Genomic DNA, 27,271 nt, shown 5'->3' on the forward strand with positions numbered 1-27,271 from the left:
TCTAACTCCAGACATCAAGAGATCCTCCTCCATCAGCCTCCCAACATGCTGGGATTATAGGCATGAGCCACCATGCCCGGCCATGCATGTTCTTTTTTGATAGCATTAGTGGATCTATTGAATTTCTTTTCTTTTTTTCTGTTTTGTGACACAGCTTTTAGTTTTACCTGCATTTATGTGTGTTTTTCAGACAATAGTTAATAATTATATTGAAGATGCAACAGTAATTGTCTTCTCAGGGTTTTAATATATTATTAACTAACACTAAGTACGTTAGACTGACTTGTGTAACCTCTGCATTAAGCACATTTCAAAGCCATTAAGAGCCACTTGCATTAACGCTCTTAAAAATGCTAACAGAGATCATCATTAGCTGTGAAGGCTTGAGTTGTAGATATCTACACTGATATTCTTATCAAAAATGTCTACATTAGCTTCAAGTATTTAGGTTAAAACTCAAATTTTGAGATTTTTTGTAACTTTTAGCTGGTTAATTTTTAAAATTTAATGTTTCTATGGAAGTTCTAAATTATCATCATTAAGTTATTTTTCAAAATAGAGTAGAGACAAAAATTTCTTGGTAGGACACAAAGAAAAAGAATCGTCTGCTATATCATATTAATAAAAAAAACAATACCTCAGATTGATCATATCATAGCTGTAGTCCATTCAGTATTTGTTTAAATTTTAGAAAATCTATATAAATTACTGCTACATAGTTTAAAGATTGTTCTGCCTTTGGTTAATTGCAGAATGCCCCACAGCACTAAACACTGCACTGTGAACTTACTGGATAAAGTCAAAAATGCCTCTAGTTGGGTTGATTTAGGATGTGTGAAAAGCACCACAGAGCCAGATGTCTGCTGCTATTTCACAACGGATGAGACTTTTCCTATCTACATTGAAGATTTTCTTCTACTTTTAATGTGGTTTATTTTTGGCTCAGACATAGTTGCTGTGATAAAAATACTCCTTCGTTAGAAAAGAAAGTAACTACAACATCATTTTTTAAGAACCATGAGCTATTAAAAAAGCCATAAGTGGTTTCCTTGACGTGTCAGGGATAGCTCTTGATTATGTTATCATTGTTTGAAAATACGGTGACGTTTTTCCTGTTTTTAGGGTTAAAATCAAATAAATTCTATATTTTTATTGTTATAGATCAAAGTTATAATGTGATGAGTTCCGCATGCTGACTCAATGTGTAGTGAAACCTGAACTAAGTTAGTTAGAAAAGTGATTTTCTAAATTTTCTAATTTTCTAAAATTGTGCTATATGGATGATACAGAGTTGATACTCAAATTATAATAAAGCTCTTTATATTGTGAATTATAGAACACTACTTTTTTTTTTTTTTAGAGACAGTCTCACTTTGTTGCCCAGGCTAGAGTGAGTGCCATGGCGTCAGCCTAGCTCACAGCAACCTCAAACTCCTGGGCTCAAGTGATCCTGCTGCCTCAGCCTCCCAAGTAGCTGGGACTACAGGCATGCACCACCATGCCCGGCTAATTATTTGCATGTATATTTTTAGTTGGTCAATTAATTTCTTTCTATTTTTAGTAGAGACGGGGTCTCGCTCTTGCTTAGGCTGGTTTTGAACTCCTGACCTCGAGCAATCTGCCTGCCTCGGCCTCCCAGAGTGCTAGGATTACAGGCGTGAGCCACTGCGCCCGGCCTAGAAAACTACTTTTTATAAAGCCATTTTTTAAGCAAAACTTACAGTGGCATAGAACTAATAAATAAGTTTTACTGGATTTTTATATATAACCATCTCTAAAACTGTGGAAGTTGGGGATTCATTATGCTGTAATCTACTTCAAATTTTTTTTATTCCAAATATCTGAATTAATAAGCCTTGTCTTTACAAATACATGCCAAGTGGAGCAACATCAATGGATTTTCTAAAACTAATCTCAATGTCTTTCATTTAATGTTATTTGACTGCAACAAAATATAGAAGGATTTTATATATATATGTAACGTGTGTGTGTGTATTTTTTTAAGCCACAGTAATTAAAATAGTATGGTACAGGCATAAAGACAGACATATAAATGAATGAAACAGAATACAGGGCCGAGAAATAAACTCATGCCTGTAAGGTCAACTGATCTTCAAAAGAGTGCCAATGGCCAGGAGCAGTGGCTCACGCCTGTAATCCTAGCACTCTGGGAGACCGAGGAGGGCAGATTGCTTGAGGTCAGGAGTTCAAAACCAGCCTGAGCAAGAGTGAGACCCTGTCTCTACTATAAATAGAAAGAAATTAATTGGCCAACTAATATATATAGAAAAAATTAGCCAAGCATGGTGGCGCATGCCTGTAGTCCCAGCTACTCGGGAGGCTGAGACAGGAGGATCGCTTGAGCCCAGGAGTTTGAGGTTGCTGTGAGCTAGGCTGACGCCACGGCACTCACTCTAGCCTGGGCAACAAAGGGAGACTCTGTCTCAGAAAAAAAATAAAAAAGAGTGCCAAGAATACATAATGGGTAAAGGACAGTGTCTTAGACAAGGTACTGGAAAACTGGATATCTATATGCAAAAGAGAACAATTGGACTCTTATCTTATACCATACACAAAAAGCAACTCAAAATGGACTAAAGACTTAAACATAAGATCTGAAATGTAAAACTCTTAGACGAAAACCTAAGAAAAGTTTCCTATAGGATAGGATAAAATATTTGCAAATCATATATCTGATAAGGGATTAATCTCCAAAAGTATATAAGGAACTCCTAATACTCAATAGCAAAAAAAATCTAATAACTTGATTTAAAGATAAGTTAAGGATTTGAAGAGACATTTTTTCCAAAGACATATAAATGGCCAACAGATATATAAATAGATGTTCAATGTCACTAATTATCAGGGAATTACAAATCAAAACCACAAATCACTTCACAACTCTTAGGATGGCTATTATCAAAAAAACAAAAGACAAGTGGTAGGCAAGGATTTGTAGAATCAGAACACTTGCACACTGCTGGTGGGAATGCAAAAGGATTCAGTCTCTCTGGAAAACAGTATGGAAATTCCTCAAAAAATTAAAAATAGGCCGGGCGCTGTGGCTCACGCCTGTAATCCTAGCTCTTGGGAGGCCGAGGCGGGCGGATTGCTCAAGGTCAGGAGTTCAAAACCAGCCTGAGCAAGAGCGAGACCCCGTCTCTACTATAAATAGAAAGAAATTAATTGGCCAACTGATATATATATAAAAAATTAGCCGGGCATGGTGGCGCATGCCTGTAGTCCCAGCTACCCGGGAGGCTGAGGCAGAAGGATCACTCGAGCCCAGGAGTTTGAGGTTGCTGTGAGCTAGGCTGACGCCACGGCACTCACTCTAGCCTGGGCAACAAAGTGAGACTCTGTCTCAAAAAAAAAAAAAAAAAAATTAAAAATAGAACTACCATATGATCCAACAATCTCACTTCTGAGTATTTATCCAAAAGAATTGAAATTGGGATTTCAAAGAGATATTAATATTCCAGTGTTCATTGCAGCACTATTCACAATAGCCAAGATGTGAAAACAACCTAAATGCCTATCAACGGATGATGAATTTTTTAAAAAGCATACAGTGGGATATTATTCAGCCTTTCAAAAGCAGGAAATTCTGTCATTTACAACAACATAGATAAACCTGGGGGACATTATTCTAAATGAAACGAACCAGTCACAAGGGCAAATACTGCATGATTCCATTCATATGAGTCATCTAAAATACTCAAATTCATAAAAGCTAAGAATATAATGGTGGTTGCCAGGGGCTGGGGTGTGGGAGAGAATATGACAGGTGAGCTGAAACCAAACTATGAGGGTCCCTCCAGATCACGGACTCTGTCTGGCAGGAAACAGGGAGGCATCTTAGAGTGGAAACCAGGTGATGGGCCAAGAATTAGGGGGGGCACAGTCATCAGGATGGGCTACATAATTTGCAAGGCCCAATGCAAAAGAAACATGTGGGACTTTTTGTTCAAAAATTATTAAGAAAATATTTATAAAATCTCAGAACTTGCAGTAAAAAAAAAAAAAAAAAAAAAAGAAAATATTTAAGATAGCAATGGCAGAACATTAAACCAAGCACAGGGCCCTTTTGAGAGAATGGCCCTGTGTGACTGCACAAGTCACACACCCATAAAACATGCAGTCCCACAGGGTGACCAACCATATCAGTTTTCTGGAATGTGGAACTTGCCTAAAACCAGGATAGATCTGGGCAAACCAGGACTCTTGGTCACCCTGGCAGGACTGAGATTCGGAAGAAAAGAACACCTCCATCCTCCAGCTTGCTATTTGCCATCTCTGGGCCTTGCTACTCACCCGTGACATTGGATTAAGGATGCCCCCACGCACCTTCTATCATGGCAGAAAGCATTTATCTAGAATTAAGATTCTTTGAGGTTTCTGTGAAGTGTGGATTATTTTTGAAGATTCTGAAAGGAAGACTGGGAGAACTGACCTGGCAGCTATGGGAACATTGAATGAGAAGAGGACAGATCAGCAAAGAGGCTGCTGTGGTGACAAGGACAGTAACCTGGCCTCACCTGGCTGTGGGAGGAGCTGATGCCAAATTCTGAGGTTCCATGAAAAATGTAGACTGCGCCCCGGTTCTCCTCCTCTCCTGGGGCCCCGATGGCCACATCCGTCAGCTTGTCCCCATTCACATCCCCCAGCACCGTGAGGGCTGCCCCAAAGCGGCCCCAGGGGTGGCCCTGCTCACCATGGAGAACAGCATCACACTGCCACCGTGCCCTCTGCTGAATACAAACAGTGTCAGGCCCAAACCCAGGACACCCCTTCACCCCACATCCAGACCCCACCCAGCCCAGGTCTCATCAGCCACTTACCCCCCGGGGCAAGGGGCACACAGACACTTGGCCCCCCCGGGTCTGCTCGTAGTAATGGGGGGCTCCGATGAGGACCAGGTTGGTGTTGCCATTGCTGTCCATGTCCACAGAGCAGAGGGAAGCCCCAAAGTAGGAGCCGATCTGAAAGAGATGGGGCCATGATCGTATATATACCTCTTCCCACCTAAAGCAGAGTGTGGGGGTTTTCTCTCTGTAAAGGACAATTATGCCAGGTTGGGAAAGCCCTGTGGAGTAGATGTGATCTTCTATATGATTCATGATAGATTTTCGTTTGACTGTGCTGTCAGCTAGAGGAGCCTATTGTAGAATCAATGGACAGTGGGTGTGGAGTTATCCCAAATGGTACTCCACAGGGAGATTATTAAGTAAGCAAAGAAGAAATTAACTGGATTGGAAAATACAGACAGAAAAGTCTAGAAGAGCAGACAGGATACCCCTTCAATATAATGGAAAGCTTTAGGGAGGTAAAAAATCAGAGTTGGCAGACTAACTAATAAGGAATCAACTGGCTTGGATTAAAAATAACTATTGCTACCCAGGAATGTTTTTTGTGATATTAAGAAATAATGTGTACTGGCCAGGCGTGGTGGCTCATGCCTGTAATCCTAGCACTCTGGGAGGCCGAGGCGGGAGGATTGCTCGAGGTCAGGAGTTCAAAACCAGCCTGAGCAAGAGCGAGACCCCGTCTCTACTATAAATAGAAAGAAATTAATTGGCCAACTAAAAATATATAGAAAAAATTAGCCGGGCATGGTGGCGAATGCCTATAGTCCCAGCTACTCGGGAGGCTGAGGCAGAAGGATCACTTGAGCCCAGGAGTTTGAGGTTGCTGTGAGCTAGGCTGACGCCATGGCACTCACTCTAGCCTGGGCAACAAAGCGAGACTCTGTCTCAAAAAAAAAAAAAAAAAAGAAAGAATGTGTACTTATCAGCTAAAAAGATTTTTAAAATATGTTCAATGTTAATATATACAACTCATCCATAGGATCTCATCCATTTAATCATCCATAGAATTCATCCATTTAATCATCCATTCATTCATTTATTCATTCATTCAACAAACAAGGGTTTGCTACTTGCTGAACGCAGGGCTGGGCAGGAGAGACCCAGTACCCTCCAGAGCCCTCCGTGCAGCGGGAGGGGGGAGTAAACAGATAAACAAGGACAAGTTCTAGGAAGAAAAAGTGCGGGGAACATCATGCCATGACTCACTAAGTATGATCTTACCCCACACACTCTCGAGGGGAGACTCACTGATAACCTAATAAAGGTATTTAAGTTTCATCCTAAAGTCAGCAGGATTTTGGTTATTTTTAGGTCAGGTTTATTAGGGTGTCACATACATACAATAAAATTCAGCTTTTTTAGTATACAGTTTTATGAATTTTGACAAACATATAAAATCAGAACCACCACCACAGTAAGATATAGAATAGTTCCATCATCCCCAAAATATTCTCTCGTGCCCCATTGTAGTCAACCTTTCCCCTTCTACTGCCAACACCTGGCAACCACTGATCTGCTTCCTGTCCCTATAGTTTTGCCTTTTCCAGGGTGTTATATAAATGGAAATATATAGGAAGTAGCCTTTTTGGTCTGGCTTATTTCCCCTACAATAATACACTTAAGATTCGTCTACATTGTCACATGTATTAGTGTTAATAATTCGCTCCTTTTTATTGCTGATTTGTATTCCACTGTGTGAATATACCACAGTTGGTTTATCCATTCCCTAGTTGAGGACATTTGTGTTTTTTCTAATTTTTAGTGATTATTAATAGAGCTACTAGAAATATTTGCACACAGGTTTTCATGTGAACATCTGTTTTCATTTATGTTAGGTAAATATTTAGGAATGGGATTGCTGGCATGGTAACTATATATTAAACTTTATAAGAAATATGAAGAATTAATTTTTTATGATATGAGATATGGGTAGAGGTTTTTTAATTTTAAGGCCAAAGCTAAGAAGATAAGAGGTTTACTTTTTGACTATGGATGTCCAGTTGTTCCAGTACCATTTGTTGAATAGATTCTTCATTAAGCTGTGTTTGCTCCTTTATTGAAAATCAATTTGGGGCTGAGTGCAGTGGCTCACACCTATAATCCCAGTGCTTTGGGAGGCCAGGGTGGGAGGATCACTTGAGGTCAGGAATTTGAGACCAACTGGGGCAATGTAGTGAGACCCCATCTCTACAAAAGAAATTTTTTTTAATTAGCCAGGCATAGTGGCAGGTGCCTATAGTCTTAGCTATTGAGAGGCTCAGGCAGGAGGATCACTTGAGCCCAAGAAGTCGAGGCTGCAGTGAGCTATGATCAGCCACTGCATTCCAGCCTGGGTGACAAAGTGACACTCTATCTCTTAAAAAAGAAGAAGAAGAAGAAGATCAATGAGTAAAGTGTGACATTAATATCCTAAAATGTGGAGGGAGAAGACATTAAAATGTAGACTTTTTGTATGCAGTAGAAATTCTTATCAGCTTAGACTAAGATGTTTTATATAAGCCTCATCATATCCACAAAGAAAAAACCTGTAGTAGACACCAAACATGAAGAGAAAGGAATCAAAGCATGCCACTATCAAAAAAAAAAAAAAATCAAATCACAAAGGAAGACAATGAAAGAAAAATAATGAAACAAATGAACTACAAAATAGTCAGAAAACAATTAACAAAACAGTAGTAATAGTCCCTATCTATCAATAATTACTTTAAATGTAATTGGATTAAATTCTCCAATCAAAAGACATAGAGTGGCTGAATGGATTTTAAAAATGCAACCACATGCTGCCTACAAGAGACTCAATATAGATTTAAGAACACACATAGACGGAAAGTGAAGGGATGGAAAAGATATCCCATGCAAATGTTAACCAAAAGAGAGCCATAGTTATTAATATATCAGACCAGATAGACCTATGTCAAAACTGCCACAAGAGACAAAGAAGGTCATTATATAATGATAAAGGAATCAAACCATTAAGAAGATATAATGATTTTGAGAATATATGCACCCAACATCAGAGCATTTAAATACATAAAGCAAATATTAGCAGAACTAAAGGGAGAAATAGACAGTAGTACAATAATATTATATAATAGTAATAATAACAGGGGACTTCAATATCCCACTCTCAACAGTAGATAGATCATCCAGACAGAAAATCAATAAAGAAACAGCAGACTTGAACAACACTATAGACCAAACAGACCTAACAGACATATAGAGAACATTCCATACAAAAGCAGCAGAATACATAACCTTTTCAAACACATGTGTAACAGTCTCTAGAAAGATCATATGTTAGGCCACAAAACAAGTCTTAAGAAATTCAAGAAGATTGAAATCATATCAAATATATTTTCATCATCTCACCCCAGTTAAAATGGCTTTTATAAAAAAGAAATAATAATGAATGCTGGCACAGATGCGAAGAAAGGGGATTGCTTGTAAGCTGTTGGTGGGAATAAAATTTAGTAAAGCCACTATGGAAAAGAGTATGGAGATTTCTCAAAAAACCAGAAATAGAACTACCATATGATCCAGCAATCCCACTGCTGGGTATATATCCAAAAAGAAAGGGAACCCGTATATTGAAGACATATCTGCACTCCCATGTTTATTGCAACACTATTCAAAAAAACCAAGATCTAGACACCTAAGTGTCCATCAATAGAGGAATGGATAAATAAAACGTGGTACATACACACAATGGAATATTATCCAGGATTTTTACTGCATTGAATCTATAGATCAACTCTGGGAGAATTGACATCTTAACAATATTGGAATTCCAATATTCCAGTCCATGACCACAGTATCTCTCACCATTTATTTAGTTCTTTGATTTCTGTCATTAGTGTTTTGTAATAGTCAGCATACAGGCATTTTGTTAGATTTATACCTAAGTATTACATGGTGTTTGACACTATTATAAATGATACCTTTTAATTTAAATTTCCAATTGTTCAATGACATTATATGAATACAAATTATTTTTACATATTGATCTTATATCCTAAGAAGTTACTGAAATAACCTATTAATGATAGCATCTGTTTATAGATTAATTATAGCAGCTGTTTTATAGATTCTTTGATATTTTCTATGCAATAGTGTTATCTGCAAATAAAGATAGCTTTCTTTTTTATTTTCTACTCTGTATGCTTTTTTTCCTTCTTTTTCTTGCTTTATTGTACTGGCTAGGTCTTCCATATTGAATACGAATAGTAAAAGTGGATATTCTTGCTTTATTTCCAATTTTAGGAGAAAAGAATTCTCTTTCACTTTTAAGTATGATGCGAGCTATAGATTTTTTTGTAAATGTTCTTTTTTAGGTTAAGGAAGTTCCCTTTAGTTCCTAGTTTGCCGAAAGTTTTTGTTTGTTTGTTTGTTTTACAGACAGAATCTCACTCTGTTGCCGGGGCTAGAGTGCTGTGGCGTCAGCCTAGCTCACAGCAACCTCAAACTCCTGGGCTCAAGCAATCCTCCTCCCTCAGCCTCCCGAGTAGCTGGGACTACAGGCATGCGCCACCATGCCCGGCTAATTTTTTCTATGTATATATATTTTTTAGTTGGCCAATTAATTTCTTTCTATTTTTAGTAGAGACGGGGTCTCACTCTTGCTCAGGCTGGTTTCAAACTCCTGACCTTGAGCAATCAGCCGGCCTTGGCCTCCCACGCTGAGAGTTTTTAATCATGAAAGGATGTTGTCTTTTGTCAAATTATTTTTCTATATCTATTAAGATGATTACATGTTTTTTCTTCTCTAATCTGCTATTATGGTAAATTACAGTGTTTTTCTTTTTTCAAAATGGCTTTTTTAATTGAGACAAAATATACCTGACATAAAACTCACCATTTTGAAGTATAAAGTTCAGTGAGTTTTTATATATTCACAATATTGTGGGACAACCACCACTAATTCCAGAACATTCCATCTCCCCAGAAAGAAACTCTATATCTGTTCTCAGTCACTCCCAATCCCCACCCCCATCCCATCCCCTGGCAACCACAAATCTAATTCCTCACTCTATGGATTTGTAAGTTTTGAATTAGGAAATGTGAGTCCTCTAACTTTGTTCTCCTTTTTTCAAGATTGCTTTAGCTATTGTGGGTCCACGTGAACTTTTAAGATCAGCTTGTCCATTTCTGCAATATTATTTTTTTTATAGAGATGGGTCTTACTGTGTTACCCAGGCTGGTCTCAAACTCCTGGGCTCAAGTGATCCTCCTACCTCAGCCTCCCAAGCAGCTAGGATTACAGGCATGTGCTACCATGCGCAGCTCTATGTTGATTTTTCGAAGTTGAACAAGTCCTGCATGCCTGAGATAAACCACGCCTATCCTTCTTTCCAGTGTTTTCTTCCACCACTCCTCCCACCACAGACGCCCGCACTCTGAACTCTGTCCCATGATTCTCCTTCCTCCTCTGGTCCGTTTCTTCCCTCTCTCATCCCCTTCACTTCTCTTGTTCTTCTACCTTAGGCCTTGGCTTAACTGTCACTTCCTCCAGAAGCCTTCCCCAGTGCCCTTGTCTAAGTGCCCCTCCCATTTTCTCTCCTAAGTCCCAGACTGTCCCAGTTGAAGCACTTATCACCCTTGATGGTGATTTGTGGGTGCCTGTGTGTAGTGGGGGAGTTGACCAGCCAGCCTTCCTCATGTGATGCTGGACCACACACACAAAACAAGAAGTAGCATCACATCCACACTTGACTTCTTGGAATCCCCCTACACATTCTCCTCCACCCCCACAGCACGTGTGCCAGGCACTGACGCCATCAACGGTCAATATGTGTTGGTAAAACATTTGGAAAGACCATGTGGACAATTTGACTATTAGCAAAGAATTATGACAAGCTGTTTGAGTATCAGGGCAAACTTAGTTTCACAATTATTAATTGCAGGCCAAAAAGAACCACTGATGAAAATTAAAGAAATACACACAGGACCACAGGCACAATATGATGAGTGCAATCCTGTTTCAGGAATTTGCGAGAATGATTTAGACTAGAGATTTTTGCCTCACACATGAGTTCCCACATAATATGCAACCATACCGCTTTTGCAGGAGTGACATTCAAAATATCGAAGTGCTAGGGCTGCACGGGGACAGAGGGATAGTACTTGGAGCTTGGCTGGAGCAGGTCCTGGAGGTCCCCTAACATGTCCTGCCTGACCCCACAGTTGCTGAATCATACGGAAGTCCAAAGGGCACTGGGAAAGGAACCAGAGTCCATGGGTTCCATTTATCAACAAACAGGGAACTATTTTACTATTTTAATAACTAATATGGCTATACTGGTTACATACTGGTTGAATACCAGTTCTGAGATCAGCTCTGTACAGGTCAAGTGTTCTTATTTATTTATTATTTTTAGAAAAGCTAAGGACATAGCATTCTCGAATACAAAGCTGGTCCCATGCCTCTCCAGCTCAAAGCCTCTGAAGCCTCCTTTACAAGACTCAGCCATGAACAGCACCCGGCAATGCCCATCCTGGAAACTCTCAGCCCCCAAGCACTTCTGTTTGCACATTCACGCTCCACACACTCTGCACTCACCTGGGTACCCTTGATATTAGCGTTGAACTCCCAGGTGTCAAAGTTCTGTCTGAACATCACCACCAGGCCAACATGCTGATATCGGGGTGCCCCCAGGACCAGGCTTTGCACCCGGTTCCGCACGACGACTGTGGCGGCATAACCTGAAGACGGTGGACTAAGAGGTGAAGTGCTTTCTCTGACCCCTTCTCCACCAGGCAGACCCACCCCCTGAGCAGAACAATGGGGCAGCCCCATGCCTGGTAGGTTGGGGTAACCAAGCACTGCATTATATTCTTCTTTGTGAATATAATAAAAATTAAATCTTGAAATTTCTGTCTTTAAAGCTATCCCAAAGGCCTATGAAAGATCCAATGACATCTATACTCATTGAGTTATGCCACATCCTGACCCCTTCTTAGAGTAACCCCTGCCCTCCCACTTACCCAAGTAAGCATCATTCATGTCTGAATCTATCCTGGTTGTGTTGATGAAGGCGAATTTTTCCTTTGATGTATACAGAAAGGCTCCGCCAGCCCAGTCAAAACTCCCCACAGCACCCAGCAAGGGACCATTCTGGGAAAAGGGGTAGAACAGGATTGATGAGAAAGAGAGAAGGGACCACTGCTGCCCATCAGAGAGGAAACTCCCAACAAGGACCCATCACAGAGAAGAGCCTCCAAACCCTTGCACCTCTTCTGTCTCTTCTTCTTGCTGCCCCCACCCTCAATTGAATGAAGGACCACTTACAGCGGTGATGGCCGCACTGAAGCCTTCCTGAGACATCTCATGCTCAAAGGAACTGGTACTTCCTGTCTGAGTACCTGTGAGGAAGAGAACTTTTTACATTAAAGAAATAAGAAGTGCCTAGAACAGGTGCTGGAAACTCAGATACCTTGGTGGCCAGGCAAAAGCCTCAAATGGGATCTGTTGTTGTTGTTTTTTGTTGGTTTTTTGTTTTGTTTTGTTTTGTTTTTGAGACAGAGTCTCGCTCTGTTGCCTGGGCTAGAGTGCCGTGTTGTCAGCCTAGCTCACAGCAACTTCAAACTCCTGAGCTCAAGCAATCCTCCTGCCTCAGCCTTCCGAGTCGCTGGGACTACAGGCATGCACCGCCATGCCTGGCTAATTTTTTCTATATATTTTTAGTTGGCCAATTAATATTCTTTCTATTTTTAGTAGAGACAGGGTCTTGCTCTTGCTCAGGCTGGTTTCGAACTCCTGACCTTGAGTGATCCTTCCACCTCAGCCTTCCAAAGTGCTAGGATTACAGGCACGAGCCACCACACCTGGCCCAAATGGGATCTTTGTTGAAGTGGAAAGCACAGGCCCCTCTTAGAAGAGAGGCATCTACTCATCTTCCAGCTACTTCTTGCCAAGCAGAAATATGGTCCTCAAGGTGTCTAATCTTCCAACTTTCCAAGATAAGCCATAAATCCAGAGCATGTATGAAATTCACCAGTTACTAAATTCCTTTTATTCAACAAACATTTATTGAGCTCCATCTCTATATACTGGGCACTATTTCAGGCTACAGGGATAGAATAGTGAACCAAACAGACAAGCACTGGCAACACATCCGAATTTTTGGGAAAACCCACTGTGTGGGATTTGACTCCTCCACACTCCAACTTATCAGCCTATAACCCAGACTTACAAAATTAGAGATAAAAGTCTAGATTCTTTGATTTCAAAGGAATTGACCACATGAGGCCAGGGTGGCTGGGAGCTGGAGGCTGTGGAGAGAGAGTGGATGCTGAGGGTCAGGACACCAAGGGTTAGGAGGGTCTAGTTTCCAGACGGGAATATATGTTTTGGGGTGGAGGGTGCCTCTGGAGCTGCTCTGGGAACACAGATGCCTGCTCACCCTCAATCGCAAAGATCTTTTCCTGAAGCTGGTTCTGAATGGTCTTCAGAGCTTCAAAGTTATTCACCCGGAACACGTGATCATGAGATGGCATGGACGCAATGGCATTAAGCTCTTTTCGGGAGCTCTCTTTGCTAAAGGCAGACCCCACCTGTCACCAAGGAACAGAGGCCAAATGAGACACTGCCTAGGGGTAGCAGTATCATCTAGCAAAGAAAAGTCTGCAAGAAAAGAATCTGAAACATTATTTGTCAAATGAGAGAATGCACCAGAAGGCCCCAGGACAGGTCTGCAAAGCACAGGGAGCAACTGGGAGCTAAAACTCAGACTTTGATCCATTTGCTGTGCCATGACTCCCAGTGGAAGGGGAGCCTTTTTCTTTATATGAAGGTATTTCCTACTCGCCAAGCCATGCACCTATGATAATTTCTTTCTCTATATCACACAAAGTGCTATCTACCATAGCACTTTGATTACACTGAGATCCTAACTCTCTACCTCTTCCTTTACCCAAGTCCTTTCCCCAAAACTTTGCTGTGCCCTCCTACTCTTGGCGAAGTAATCTGCCTCACTCACTGTCTCTGGGTTTGGCCATGGGTCTTCCTTCAGCCCACAGATGTTATCAAATATGAGGCAAACAGAGGCTTGAAAAAGCACTTGCAACATTTCCTCTTGTTCTCTTGTTTCTCTGCTTTCACCACGAGGGCATGTCCATGCCAGCCCACTGCAGAATAAGACCTAGGGAGCCAAGTCACCCCAGTTGCTCCGACGAAGGCCATCTCACCCGGCAGGCAAACATGGCTGGCAACCCTCAGAAACAGAAAGAGCCCAGCCAAGACCCTCTGCAGTTGATTCCAGATGTGTAAGTGAGCTCAGCTCAGACCAGAAAACCTGTCCAGCTGACCTACAGGCTTACTTACTATTTTAAGCCACTGGATTTTGAAATCGTTTGTTACACAGCACTATTGTGACAATAGATAACTAATACAGGCACATATGAGCTAGCAATAACCCTTTCCTCACTTTGAGTTTATCTGTATTCGCAAACTGAAGGGAGGGTGTATCCAAACAGAAACCCTCAGCAGAAGCACATTTCATACCCCAATGACATAGCGAATGACCCCTTCTCTGTTTGCCTCAGGGATGACATCATCATATGTCAAAGGGTCACCATATTTTTCTCCATCTGTGATGACGACTAGGATCTTAAGGGCATTCTTCCGGGCTCCCTGGGTGACGTCAAACAGTTCTCTTCTGTGGAGGGAAGAGGAGGGACAAAGTCAAATGCAAGTAGACAGAGATAGTATTAATGTTAGGAAGGAAAGGTGATCAGAGTCACAGACAGAGATACAGTTGGGCTCTGTCCAGGAGGGGCTTGGTCTCCTCTGGGACTGAGCTGTGGCTGCTCCAAGACCTGGAAAGGCAGCAGGGGAGGGAAATGAAGCCTTCTCTGCCTTTGTATACTTTTGTAGAGTTTAGTTTTTTAAACTGAATATTATTACTTTTAAATTTAAAAAAATTTAAAAAGAAATAAACTTAATTAGGCCTTCATCAAACCTGTCCTAGAACACTGCACCAGCTCTTTGGCACATCTGGGGCTCTCAAGTCCTTCCTGCACTTCTGCCCCAACCCTCCCCTCCCCTCCCCTCCACACACGCTGAAATCAGAGTGACCTTTCCAAAACAAGGCGTGGTGGTGTCTCCCCACTGCTTAAAACCTTCAATGGCTCCCCAACTGGCTATACAGTTGCCTTTGGTGACCTGACCTCAACCGATCTAGCCTCCCTCCAGCCACCTTTTCCTCACTTCCCCACTTTACTCTCACCTTTACTCACAATTTGTTTTTTTATGACTACACCATGCACAGTCCCCCCACGCCTTTCCCCATGCTGTTCCCTCCACTGGAAGCATCCTTTCCCCCAACCCTGTCTGAACAACTCCCCTCATCCTTCAAAGCCCGAATAAAAATATCTCCTCCTCCTCCCATCCTTAGCAAAGGAAGAAGAGCTTACACTACTTTGCGGATTCCCGTGGCAGTGTACGTCCACCCGCCAAGCTGTGTTACTTGCATCACCAGCCATCTTGGGTTAGGGTTTTTCTGGAAATCTTTGAAGGTGAAATGAGTGCTGAAGGTATGAGAGTACTGCATCAAAGAGAACTGGGAAGGAGACACCTGGCATTACACTATGGAAGGTGTCCCCACTCCCTGCGACATCTCCCAGCAAGCCCTACCCAAATCCTGAAATATTCCAGTTTCCAAATTCCTTCTCGGCACTGCCCCCAGTCCCTCTGCCATCAGAGATCTGCCACCAGCTCCCACTTCTTCTCAATACTAGAACTCAGCCAGAGGTGTGACACCGGTTTCATCTCCCATGCCAACCCCTATCAGCCAGTCAGAGCTGCCTGCTTTACAAAAGGCTGAAGGAATGCCGAGGCTGTACCCAGACAGAGCAGAAGAGAATCGGGAAAGAAAACCACAGTGGATTATCAATTTGGCAATGCCTGCAATTGAAGGAGGGGAAAGTGATGGCCAGACTGCCACGCATCTGCCAGCCGTATGTGGGCTATTCCCAACCTACCCATGGGCCCTCACCAAGCTTTTGGACTTTTCGAATTTCTCCATCACAGTTGAAACAAAATCCTTCATCCGACGAAAGTCAACTGTGTTGATGCTTCCAGAGCCATCAATTAAGAAGGCAATGTCACTCTCCTGTTGAGGACACTCTGGGGAAGAAGAAAAAGTATGAATTGATTAAGTAATTAGAGACTTGGTGCTTTTTGTTTGTTTGGTTTTTTTGCATGTCACTCTCTGCTGGACAATGAGATTAGGCGGTAAACAAGACCCAATCCATGCTCCCAGCTAGACAAAAACATAACCAATTAACGGTGTGGGAAATTTTGGTTAATTGTACCCGTGGGAGTCAGTCAGGGAAAATGGTGATATTGGACTGGATCATGAAGAACAAGAAATAATTTGCCAGAAATACAAAGGTAGAAATAAATAATAGAAAAAAGAATAGCACATATAAGGATATATTGGATGTGCTTCCCCTCTGCCTCCACCCCCAAACCCACTTTCTACCCTTCTCCACTGGCTCTGTGGCCCAGGAGGTGGACCACCCATGTAGACCACGTCAATGGGGTCCCTTTGCCCTTTTCGGGGCTCAACAGGAGACTGGATGTAAGGAGGGGAGTGAGGCCAGGGTGTTCTCTGTGGGCTGCCTTTCTGGAGGTGGCTTTGGGTCATCTATGCCCTCAACAGGGGACCATGGCTCCTCTCAAGGAGGCTGCCCCACGGGACTCTCTGGGTTCTGGTGAACCCAGAGCCCAGCTCCAGGCCACCAGCCAAGGCGGGGACAAGTCTGCTGCTGCTCCCTTCAGGTGCTCAGACTACCCCTGCCGGTCCCCTTAGACCCTGTCACACCTTTATACTTAGTCCTTGGTACATAAGCCCTCCTGAAATTATTCTAATGGCGCCATCTGTCCTCGTTGGGACTCCGACTGACACAGAGGGGACAGGGCCAGGGCCAAAGGACGCTGACTGAATCAAGGAACTGCAGTTCACGGAAATGGCGCCACGGGGCGAAGGCCCGCTTGCGCTTCGGCTGGGCCTCACTACTCGAGTGAGAAGTTTGACTTCATCCCTTCGGCAGTGGGGAGCCACTGAAGGTCCTCAGAAAAGGAAATGAGTTGGCTTGTTTGCATTTGAGAGAGATTGCCACAGCAGTGAGGAGTTCAGACGTGATTCCAGTCAGGATTGCCAAACGAAGGCCCTTCAGGGAGCGAGCGGGTGCGCGCGCTTGCGGGAGTGGTGACCGCCCGGGGGATACCGCTCAGCAGTGACGGGAGTGGACCACGACACACGACAACAAGGATAAGGCGCAAACGCTGGTGAAAGAAGCCAGTCGCAAAAGGTTCCCATTCCATTTATGTAACATTCTAGAAAAGACAAAGCTATAGTGATAGAGAACAGATCAGAGTGGCTACCACTGGCTGGGGGACAGGGGTGGGGACAGGGGTGGGAGGGGGCCAGTGGCCCATAAAGGAATCGCAGGAAGGAGGTTGGGGGGGGGGGACTTTTTTGTATCCTGACTATGGTGATGGTTACACAAAATACGTTAAACGTATGAATATGTTAAAATTTATGGAACTGAACACTAAAAGAAAAAAAGGTCAATTTTACTGTATTGGAAAAAATAAAAGTGCTCCAAAAGTATTGGTTTTTTTTTTTTTTTTTTTTTTTTTTTGTAACTAGACAACCAGATTCTAATGTTTATGTAGAAAATATACAAAGAAGACTAGCCAGGAAATTTTTTGAAAATCTCAAAGATATATTGCATGAAAGAAATTAAGGTAGAGAATAGCGTGTATAGCATGCTACCATTTGTGGCACAAAAGTGTAAACCATGCATGTATGTATGTTTGTCAGTACATGGAGTATCTCCAGATGAAGACACAAAGCACTGGCAACAGCGGTTTCCTGACCAGAGAGGACATTTCACAGTGTATCCTTTAGTGCCTTCTGAATTTTAAACCAAGTGCATGTATTACATGTTTTTAGTAAGTGGAACAAAAATTAAGAGGTAGTCTTGAACACCTGGGAGTGAGGTTGTTATAATTTGGAGGTTTCTCCCCTCAAAATCTCATGTTGAAATTCGATCCCCAGTGTGGGAGGTGAGAGCTGTCTGGGTCCTGAATGGTTGGTGCAGTCCTGAGGTAAGTAGTGAGTTCTCGCCACAGTAGCTCACTGGAGAGCTGGTTGTTTAAGAGAGCCCGGCACCCCCTTCCCTTTCTCTGGTCCCTCTCTCGCCATGGGACGTAACTGCTCCCCCTTCACCTTCTGCCTTGGTTGGAAGCTCCCTGAAGCCCTCGCCAGAAGCAGATGCTGGCACCACACATCTTGTGCAGCCTGCAGAACCGTGAACCAAATAAGCCTCTTTTCCTCATAAGTTACCCAGTCTCGGGTATTCTTTTATAGCAACACAAAACGGACTAGGACAGAAGTCTAAAGAGAGACATAGAGGTGATGGCTGAAGCCACAGAACTGGATGGTATCAGACAGGAAGAAGACCTGGGCAAGAAGGAAAGTGGAACCTGAGGCTCCTAGGTGGACAGGGAAGGCATAGGGCGACAGCCTGGAGGTGAAGAGGAGAAGGCCCAGCAGGGCGGAAGCAAGAGGCTGGGATGTCTGAAGCCAGGCAGTATGGAAATGGCGGAGGCAACCTGCAGGTTACACCAGAAAGCTCAATGAACCTGAGGACAGACAAGAGATTTGGCACTCAGGTGTCACAGATGCCATTGTTCAGGAGCAAGTTCTGTGCAATGGGTGGACAGAGAAGCCAGGCATCAGAGGGTGCAGAATCGTGAAATGCAGCAGTAGAGAAGAGGTGAGGGCACCTTTCGAGAAGCTTGGTTGTGAAGGGAAGGAGGGATGGCAGAAGATGAGGCGAGACCAGGGCAGATTGTTTTCATTGCTGCCAGTGTTGGTGGTTGATTGTTTTTAAGCTATAGGTAGCATGAGCATGTTTGCATTCAGAGGAGGGGAAATTAAAGCCCCTGGAGAGAACGACGGATTGAAGAAGTGGGTTCCTAGTTGGTGCATGAGAGACCCTCAAAAGCTCAGGTGGAAGAATTAGTCACGACAAGGAGGAGAAACAGATCTCTCCTAAAACTGGTGAGACAGACTGGGCGCAGTGGCTCATGCCTGTAATCCTAGCACTCTGGGAGGCCGAGGCGGGAGCATTGCTTGAGCCCAGAAGTTCAAGACCAGCCTGAGCAAGAGCAAGACCCCATCTCTACTAAAAATAGAAAAAAATTAGCTGGGCATGGTGGCGCATGCCTGTAGTCCCAGCTACCCAGGAGGCTGAGGCAGGAGTATTGCTTGAGCCCAGTAGTTTGAGGTTGCTGTGAGCTAGGCTGATGCCACAGCACTCTAGCCCAGGCAACGGAGTGAGACTGTTTCAAAAAAAAAAACTGGTGAGACACTGCCAAGGTGGCACCATTGTGGAAATGTGGACAAGGAGAAGGGGTAAGTGGAGGGAGTCCACGCCTGGAAGCACTTGTTTTCTCTGTGAAGTATGGAGGTTTTATCTATGGAGGCTGAAGTACAGGGGAGCCAGGCTTGAGAAAGAAAAGCTGTAAAAGGAGAAATATCTACCTTTGGTTCCAGAACCAACAGCAGAAAGATGGCCAAGCAGTTGAACAGAGCAGTGGGAGAAAACAGCTTGAACAATTCATTCTCTCTCTCTCTCAACAAATGTTGGGAAACAGGGGTGTGGTAGGCAGCCACCAAGATAGTCCCCAAGATTTCCACCTCCTGGCAATGACACCCTTGAATAGCCCACTCCTCTTGAGTGTGAGCTGGACTTTTTGACTCACTTCAAAGGAACAGAATACGGCGGAGTTAATGAGATGTCACTTCTTTTTTTTTTTTTTTTTTTGAGACAGAGTCTCACTCTGTTGCCCAGGCCAGAGTGAGTGCCGTGGCATCAGCCTAGCTCACAGCAACCTCAAACTCCTGGGCTCAAGCAATCCTGCTGCCTCAGCCTCCCAAGTAGCTGGGACTACAGGCATGTGCCACCATGCCTGGCTAATTTTTTCTATATATATTAGTTGGCCAATTAGTTTCTTTCTATTTATAGTAGAGACGGGGTCTTGCACTTGCTCAGGCTGGTTTTGAACTCCTGACCTCAAGCAATCCGCCTGCCTCTGCCTCCCACAGTGCTAGGATTACAGGCGTGAGCCACCGCTCCCGGCCAAGATGTCACTTCTGAGATTAGGTTATGAGGACTGTGACTTAGGTCTCGGGTGCCTACTCTCTTGCTCTCCCGCTCTCTGGTTTGCTTGCTCTGAGGGAGCCAGTGGCTGTTTGTGGGCTGCTCTTGGGAGAGGTCCATGTGACAAGAAACTGAGGGAGGCCTCTGGCCAACAGCCGGTGAGGAACTGAGGCCCTCAGGCCAACAACCACGTGAGTGAACTTGGAATTAGACTGTCCCCCAGCCAGGCCCTCAGATGAGCCCATAGCCCTGATGGAACAATTTGACTTCAATCTCACAAGACACCTTGAGGCAGAGGCACCCAGCTAAGCTATGTCCAGATTCCTGACTTACAGAAACTCTGAGATAACAAATATTTGTTGTCTTAAGCTGCTGAATTCAGAGGTCCTCTGTTCAGCAGCAGTAGATAAAAGACATATATAGCAGTGGACAAGCCGGACAATACCCCTGCTGTCATGGAACCCCGTTACAGAAGAATGGACAGATAAGAAACAGGTAAAACATGAACATGCAGATATGAAGTAAAGTAAAAGTAGGGCCGTGTGACAGGGAGTGGTGTCAGAATGATTAGAAGGGCCACACGTGAAAGACCTCTTCAAAGAGGTGACATTGGAGCTGGGGGACAATAATGGATTGTCAGCTGGGATCTAGGGAAGAGCAGGAGCCAAGGAAACAGAAAACACAAAGGCCCCGAGGCAGGACAGATGGATGTGCTGCTTGGAGAACAGCAGCCAGAGCGGCTGGAGCACAGTGACCGAGACAGAGGCGGGGGAGTGTTTGCATAGGCGAGCAGGGGCCAAACCAGCCGGAGCAGCAGAGGCTGTGGTTGGGAGACTCAGGCACTTGCTGTAAGGACCATGACTGGGGCCTCTGTGGACTCAGGAGGCCCGATCCCCTCTCACAAAGGTGAGTGGCTGCATCAGGACCTCTCAGTGCCAGCCCCGCGCCTCTCCCTCTACCGCCACCCAGCTCCCCCACCTCTGCACCTAGACTTCTAAGTCACCCCCCAGACCATGTGCAGGCCCAGTCCTGCCCCCACCCTGTCTCACGCTGCCCATCTGTACCCTTGGCCAAAGGCCACCCACCTTGGAGGGCCTCTGGGAACCTCTGGGGCTCCTGCAATAAGTTGGATCCAAACAGGAAGCATAAGCCTTTCACATACATGTTCTCCTTGCAAGTCTGGTGCACGGTGGGGCCACAGGCCTGGGGGACATGGGGCCAGTGAAAAAGGTTCCTGCCCTTTCACCCAAGCATCTCCACTCCCCACCAGTCCTAGGCTCCCAACCGCCACTTCCCCCCACCCTGGCCGAGACCCTCCTGTGACCCGGGGCAACTCACCAGCAGTCGGGAGGGGTTGGTGGCAGCTGCCAGGGACAGGCCCAGGGACATGTTCACAGCCTCTGGGGGGACTGAGGGGACAGATATGTACATGGTCACCCTCAGGGGGATAAGAGGGGCAGTGTAAGAGCTGGGCAGAGCCCACCTCAACCTGAGAGACACAGAGGTCTGACAGGTCAAGGGGCACCAAGGTCATGGGGAAGGAACATGGAGGGCTGCCTGAGGGTGTCTGGGGTCAGATACCAGACAGAGCAGAGGCTGCAGAGCCAGACCCCAGTGCCCCCCACCATAGACCAGGTGTGCTCATAGGTGCCTTCCAGCCCCGGGGCCCAGACGGGGGCAGGGACTCACCCTGCAGGCGGATGGGCTCACAGGAGCCTATGCTGTAGTCACACTGGTAGAGGCTGCCTGTTTGGTTGGCAGCCATTATCTCCTGGGGGGCTCCAACCACCACCCTGGAGGGAGAGGTAGGAAGAGAGAAAATTCTAACATGTGGGGGAAAACTCTAACATGACCACGGAAGTTCTACCACCCAGAGGAAAGTGGGGACCTTCACATGGATTCCTGAATTCCCATAAATAGGAAGAAGAATTAGCATATTTTAAAATAGCATATTTTAAAAAATAGCATATTTTAAAAGAATAGCATATTTTAAAAATCTCAGCCTGCGTGGTGGCTCACGCCTGTAATCCTAGCACTCTGGAGGCTGAGGCGGGCAGATCATTTGAGCTCAGGAGTTCGAGATCAGCCTGAGCAAGAGTGAAACCTCGTCTCTACTAAAAAAAATAGAAAGAAATTAGCTGGACAACTAAAAATATATAGAAAAAATTAGCTGGGCATGGTGGCGCATGTCTGTAGTCCCAGCTACTCGGGAGGCTGAGGCAGGAGGATCACTTGAGCCCAGGAGTTTGAGGTTGCTGTGAGCTAGGCTGACACCATGGCACTCTAGCCTGGTCAACAGAGTGAGACTCTGTCTCAAAAAAAAAAAAAAGGAAAATTTCAAATCTCAAAACAGGTAGGGGCTTTCTAAGCATAACACCAGAGGTCATTGAAAAATAGATTAATTCAACACACAGTCATTTTAAATAAATTTCTGTATGTGATAAACTACCATAGGCAAAGTCAATAAACAAATGATAAACTGGGTGGAGGGACATTAGCAACTCAAACCTCAGACTACTTTCCTCAGTATATCCAGAGCTCCTAAAAATTAGTTTAAAAAGAAATAGAGGCCGGGCGCTGTGGCTCACGCCTGTAATCCTAGCTCTTGGGAGGCCGAGGCGGGCGGATTGCTCAAGGTCAGGAGTTCAAAACCAGCCTGAGCAAGAGCGAGACCCCGTCTCTACTATAAATAGAAAGAAATTAATTGGCCAACTGATATATATAGAAAAAATTAGCCGGGCATGGTGGCGCATGCCTGTAGTCCCAGCTACTCGGGAGGCTGAGGCAGAAGGATCACTCAAGCCCAGGAGTTTGAGGTTGCTGTGAGCTAGGCTGATGCCACGGCACTCACTCTAGCCTGGACAACAAAGCGAGACTCTGTCTCAAAAAAAAAAAAAAAAAAAAAAAAAAAAAAAAAAAAAAGAAATAGAAAAATGGACAACAAATAAGAAAAAAAGTGTTCACTTTGTTATAAAAAGAGAAAGCAATTTAAAACTAAATTGAGATGCTACTTCTCACCTATTCGATTTGCAAAGATCAGTCAGTTTGATAACACATTGGGTTGGCAAATGGGTGGGGAGGTAGGTGTTTTTATACATTCTGGTGCAAGTGTAAATTGTTGCCACCTCTGCAGAGAGTATCTGGAAAAATCTATTAAAATTATACATGCCTGTTTATCCTTTGATCTAACAATCCCAGTTCTAGGAATTTACTTCCAAATACACTTGCACACGGGCAAAACGACAGTATTGTTCATATAGCAAAAGTTTGGAAGCACCCTAAGTGTTCATTAAGAAGAGATTTAGGCCGGGCGCTGTGGCTCACGCCTGTAATCCTAGCTCTTGGGAGGCCGAGGCGGGCGGATTGCTCAAGGTCAGGAGTTCAAAACCAGCCTGAGCAAGAGCGAGACCCCGTCTCTACTATAAATAGAAAGAAATTAATTGGCCAACTGATATATATATAAAAAATTAGCCGGGCATGGTGGCGCATGCCTGTAGTCCCAGCTACCCGGGAGGCTGAGGCAGAAGGATCACTCGAGCCCAGGAGTTTGAGGTTGCTGTGAGCTAGGCTGACGCCATGGCACTCACTCTAGCCTGGGCAACAAAGCGAGACTCTGTCTCAAAAAAAAAAAAAAAAAAGAAGAGATTTAATGGAATGTAAAGTAAATTACAATACCTCCCAATAATGGAATATCATGCAAGCATAAAGCAGAATGAGTAAGCTCTTTATGTACCTATCGGGTCAAATTACCAAGATTAAGGGGGAAGAAAGCAAAGGGCAGTAGAGAGCAGAGACCAGCACACCTTTCTGTAAAGGTAATATTATCTCCGTAAATGTTATTTCTGTAAAGGAAAATGCTTTAGCTTTGCGGTCTGTAATCTCTATTGCAGCTACTCAATTCTGCCATTATAGTTTGATAAGTGGCCATGAGCAGTAAGTGACGCGTGGACACGGTTGTGTTTAATAAAATTTATTTTCAAAAATAGGTGGCAGCCTGCAGGTAGTATAATGTGAGCTACAAATTGTGTGAGGGATGGGGCCTAGGTGGATGTATGTGTGTTACAGGCACATAGACACTGTCTGGAAGAACACACTAGAAACCACTCCCCGAGGTCCCTCCTGGAAAGGGAACTGGGGGGAAGGGAGTGAGAAAGGGACTTTTTACTCTTACACCTGTTTGTGTCTTTTGAATTTAGATCCCTGTAACTCTATTATCTATTCCAAAAAAAAAAAAAAAATCACTCAAGGAAATTGCCACTTTTTTCAGATATTTAAGCCTTGGAGGGAAAGCACATGAGACGGGGAAGCCACCTGAGGCTCTTACCTGGATCCGTCAAGCTGGACCACACTCTGCCCAAAGCCCCTTGCGTTCTGTTGGAAGGTCATTGGGTTTTCAGAGTCCAGGTTGAACCCACGACATAAGGTCAAGACTGGAGGGGGCACAAGGGGTAGCGTGGGAGGAAAGGAGACAGTTAAGGAAGCAGGAGGCTCCTGCTCTATGCATCTTTGCGTCCAGCCCAGCGACAAGGTGCCTGCCTCCCGCGCCCAGCTCCCATAGGCTGGGGCAGGGGTCGGCACACTTTCTCTATAAACAGCCAGATAGTAAATATTTTAGGCTTTACAGACCAAGAATCTAATAGAGTATGTTACATAGGTTCTCATATAACAAGAGCAGAAATACCTTTCCACAAATTTTTCATTAAGGGAATTCAAAATATAATTATTGAGTACAAATTTTTATAATACAGGTTTACTAAGAAGACAAATGGAATTCTTTGGGGGTAGAGATACCATTTCACTTAACTGGGATTCGAAGTTAGTGTTCCCTGTCACCAAAGGGATTGCAAATGTTCGTCTTCAACCTGCGGCTCGCAGATTGCACAAGAACAGGTGCTGCCATATCTGACCCCCGGGCCACAGTTTGCTGGCCCAAGGCCTAAGAGCCACTATCGGGGGATGCGTGCAGCACCACTCTGACCTCCATCCTCTTCTCTGAGCACACAAGTGGCCTCTTCCCCTAGTATTAGCACCCTGATGATTTGCTCAACAATCAAGTTTCTTGATACCTTCGATTAGATAATTTCCTTCCTATGCAACTCTCACGCATTTCCTTCCCTTCTTGTCATGTTCTCCCACAAAGCATAGGCACAGAAGGAAGCAAACTGGAATCATTCAACAAACATTTACATCTGGGTCCTTGGAAAATAGAACTGGAGCCAAAGTGGAGGTGATGAGGTGGAATCCAAAAGGAAACACCTGCCATGCACCCTTGGGCATGTCACTTCACCTCTCTGGGCCTCAGTTTCCTCATCTGTGAAGTGACAGGACCAGCCAAATGGCCTCGCACAGCCTATGAATGCAGCCATTCATCGAAGCTTCCCTGGCCATCCCACCCCATCTAGCTCTGTTCCCTGCTGCTTCTTGAATCCTTTATCCCTCCCCAAGTCCTCTTGGCCTCTCCCCAGACCATCTCCTGGATATTCTGCTCCTTTTCTCCTCACTCACAGACCCCAAAGTTCCCCTCTGCCCCACCCTGAGGGTCCCCCAACCCCCTGGTTCACCTGATAACAGAAGGACTCTGCGAGTCATGGCTGAAGGAGCAGGAACCTGGAAGGAGTATGAACGGTGGTGTTGCGGACACCACTGAGCCACCCAAGGAAGCCGCCAAAGCTAGGAAGGGTAGAAAAAGAGAAGTGGGAGGCAGAAGTCTGCTAGAGACTCAAAGGAAGAGGGCGGAGATTCAGCGAGCACAGCCCTGCTTGACCTTACTCCTGGGACCACACACACCCTGCCCGCTTCTTACCCAGCTTCCTGCCCCAACCATCATGGTCATTATCCAAAAGGCATCACTTATCACCCACTTGCTTCTGGGCTTGGCCAAAGCATTATGAAAAACAAGCTGAATAAACTTAGGGCCTGCCCCCTGGAACATGTGCTCTAAGCATTAATACAAATCAAACAAGTGTGGGAGGCCAAACTCTGTGTCTCCCTGAAAATACTTTGTAAAAATATCCCTCCTCCAGCCCGTGAAAACAGAAGCAGCCCTCAGCCACAGCTGTCCTCATTTGTAGCCATCAAGAAGGACAACTCAAGTACAGAGACACCTGGTGCTTTTTAAATATTATTTTGCTTTTTTCAAAAAGCCTCAAAACCTTTACCCAAGAATTTTCACTTCCAATAATTCATCCAGAGAAATAGCTAAGAAGCGCCATCAAAGATACATGCACTAGCTTATTTATTGCAGTATAGTCTTTAATAGTGAAAAACTGGAACAACCCGAAAATCCAACAACAGAAGAATGGTTAAATATTATCTCACTCTGATGTGTCCTCACATTCCATTGTGTATACTCATTCCTAATTCTGTTTCAATGACACGGGTAAACACTTTCAGGAAATATACAGACCACCAAACGGCACCTTCATGTGACTGCTAAGGTGATTTCCATGCCAATGGTTCTTCTCACTACACATTTTTTTGTTGTTGTTGGCCCTGATTCTACTTTCCTAATAACCAGTTAGAAATAAATGTTTTCTGACTGAAAAAAAAATCCATAAAAATTCTGTACATTTTGTTTAAAAACACATATGTGCAGGAAAACCAAAATGGTAATAGTGGTTATCTCCAAGATGGTAGGATTATGGGTATGTTCCCATACCTATTGCTGCATAGCAAACCGATCCAAAACTTAGTAGCTAAAAACAGCAATTTATTATTGTCTCTCATGCTTCTGTGAATTACCTGGCCTAAGCAGTTCTTAATGGGGTATCTCAGATGATTACAGTCAGATCAGGGGCTAAAGGTATCCAAAGGCTCAATTTAGCTAGCCTTCCAAAATGGATCACTCACACAGCTGGCGGTTGGCTGTAGGCTAAGAGCTCAGTTGGGGCTGTCACTTGGAGCACCTACATGTGTCCTGTCCACGTGGCTTGGGCCACTCATAGCATGGTGGGTGGATTTCGAAAGCAAGTGTTCCCAGAGACAGGAAGTGAAAGTTTCCAGTCTGGTAAGGTCTTGATCTGGAAACTGACACACAATCACTTCCACCATATTCTGTCAGTCAAGCAGTCACAGAGCTCCTCCACATTCAGAGAAAGGGGACATAGATCCCACCACTCAGTGGGAGGAGTGTCAAAGAATTTGTGGCTATCTTCAATCTGCCACAGGATAATTTTTTCTTCTATATATTTTTTGTATTTAAAACCTTTATACAAAAAACAGAATGACTT

General features: G+C 44.2%; 1 protein-coding gene across 3 annotated transcripts in view; it reads right to left on the reverse strand.

Moving 5' to 3' along the window:
- Positions 1 to 25,734, reverse strand: part of ITGAM (integrin subunit alpha M) — a 43,465-nt gene extending 17,731 nt beyond the window's left edge. The window contains exons 1-14 of one of the 3 annotated variants that reach the window (XM_012764131.3): positions 25,604 to 25,734; positions 24,367 to 24,472; positions 21,732 to 21,835; positions 21,381 to 21,451; positions 21,128 to 21,245; positions 15,860 to 15,990; positions 15,279 to 15,424; positions 14,368 to 14,521; positions 13,268 to 13,418; positions 12,154 to 12,227; positions 11,850 to 11,979; positions 11,425 to 11,567; positions 4,842 to 4,982; positions 4,539 to 4,748 (exon numbers count right to left, since the gene is read on the reverse strand). In XM_012764131.3, coding sequence (XP_012619585.2) covers positions 4,539 to 4,748; positions 4,842 to 4,982; positions 11,425 to 11,567; positions 11,850 to 11,979; positions 12,154 to 12,227; positions 13,268 to 13,418; positions 14,368 to 14,521; positions 15,279 to 15,424; positions 15,860 to 15,990; positions 21,128 to 21,245; positions 21,381 to 21,451; positions 21,732 to 21,835; positions 24,367 to 24,472; positions 25,604 to 25,631 — 1,707 coding nt within the window. In that variant the 5' untranslated portion in view covers positions 25,632 to 25,734. Of the gene's footprint in view, positions 1 to 4,538; positions 4,752 to 4,841; positions 4,983 to 11,424; positions 11,568 to 11,849; positions 11,980 to 12,153; positions 12,228 to 13,267; positions 13,419 to 14,367; positions 14,522 to 15,278; positions 15,425 to 15,859; positions 15,991 to 21,127; positions 21,246 to 21,380; positions 21,452 to 21,731; positions 21,836 to 24,366; positions 24,473 to 25,603 lie in introns of those variants that run through there. The other 2 variants (XM_012764132.3, XM_075995404.1) reach the window with 2 other exon arrangements.
- Positions 25,735 to 27,271: the final 1,537 nt, after the last annotated feature.

The sequence above is a fragment of the Microcebus murinus genome, chromosome 19 (genome assembly GCF_040939455.1).
Source record: "Microcebus murinus isolate Inina chromosome 19, M.murinus_Inina_mat1.0, whole genome shotgun sequence".
Classification (NCBI taxonomy): domain Eukaryota; kingdom Metazoa; phylum Chordata; class Mammalia; order Primates; family Cheirogaleidae; genus Microcebus; species Microcebus murinus.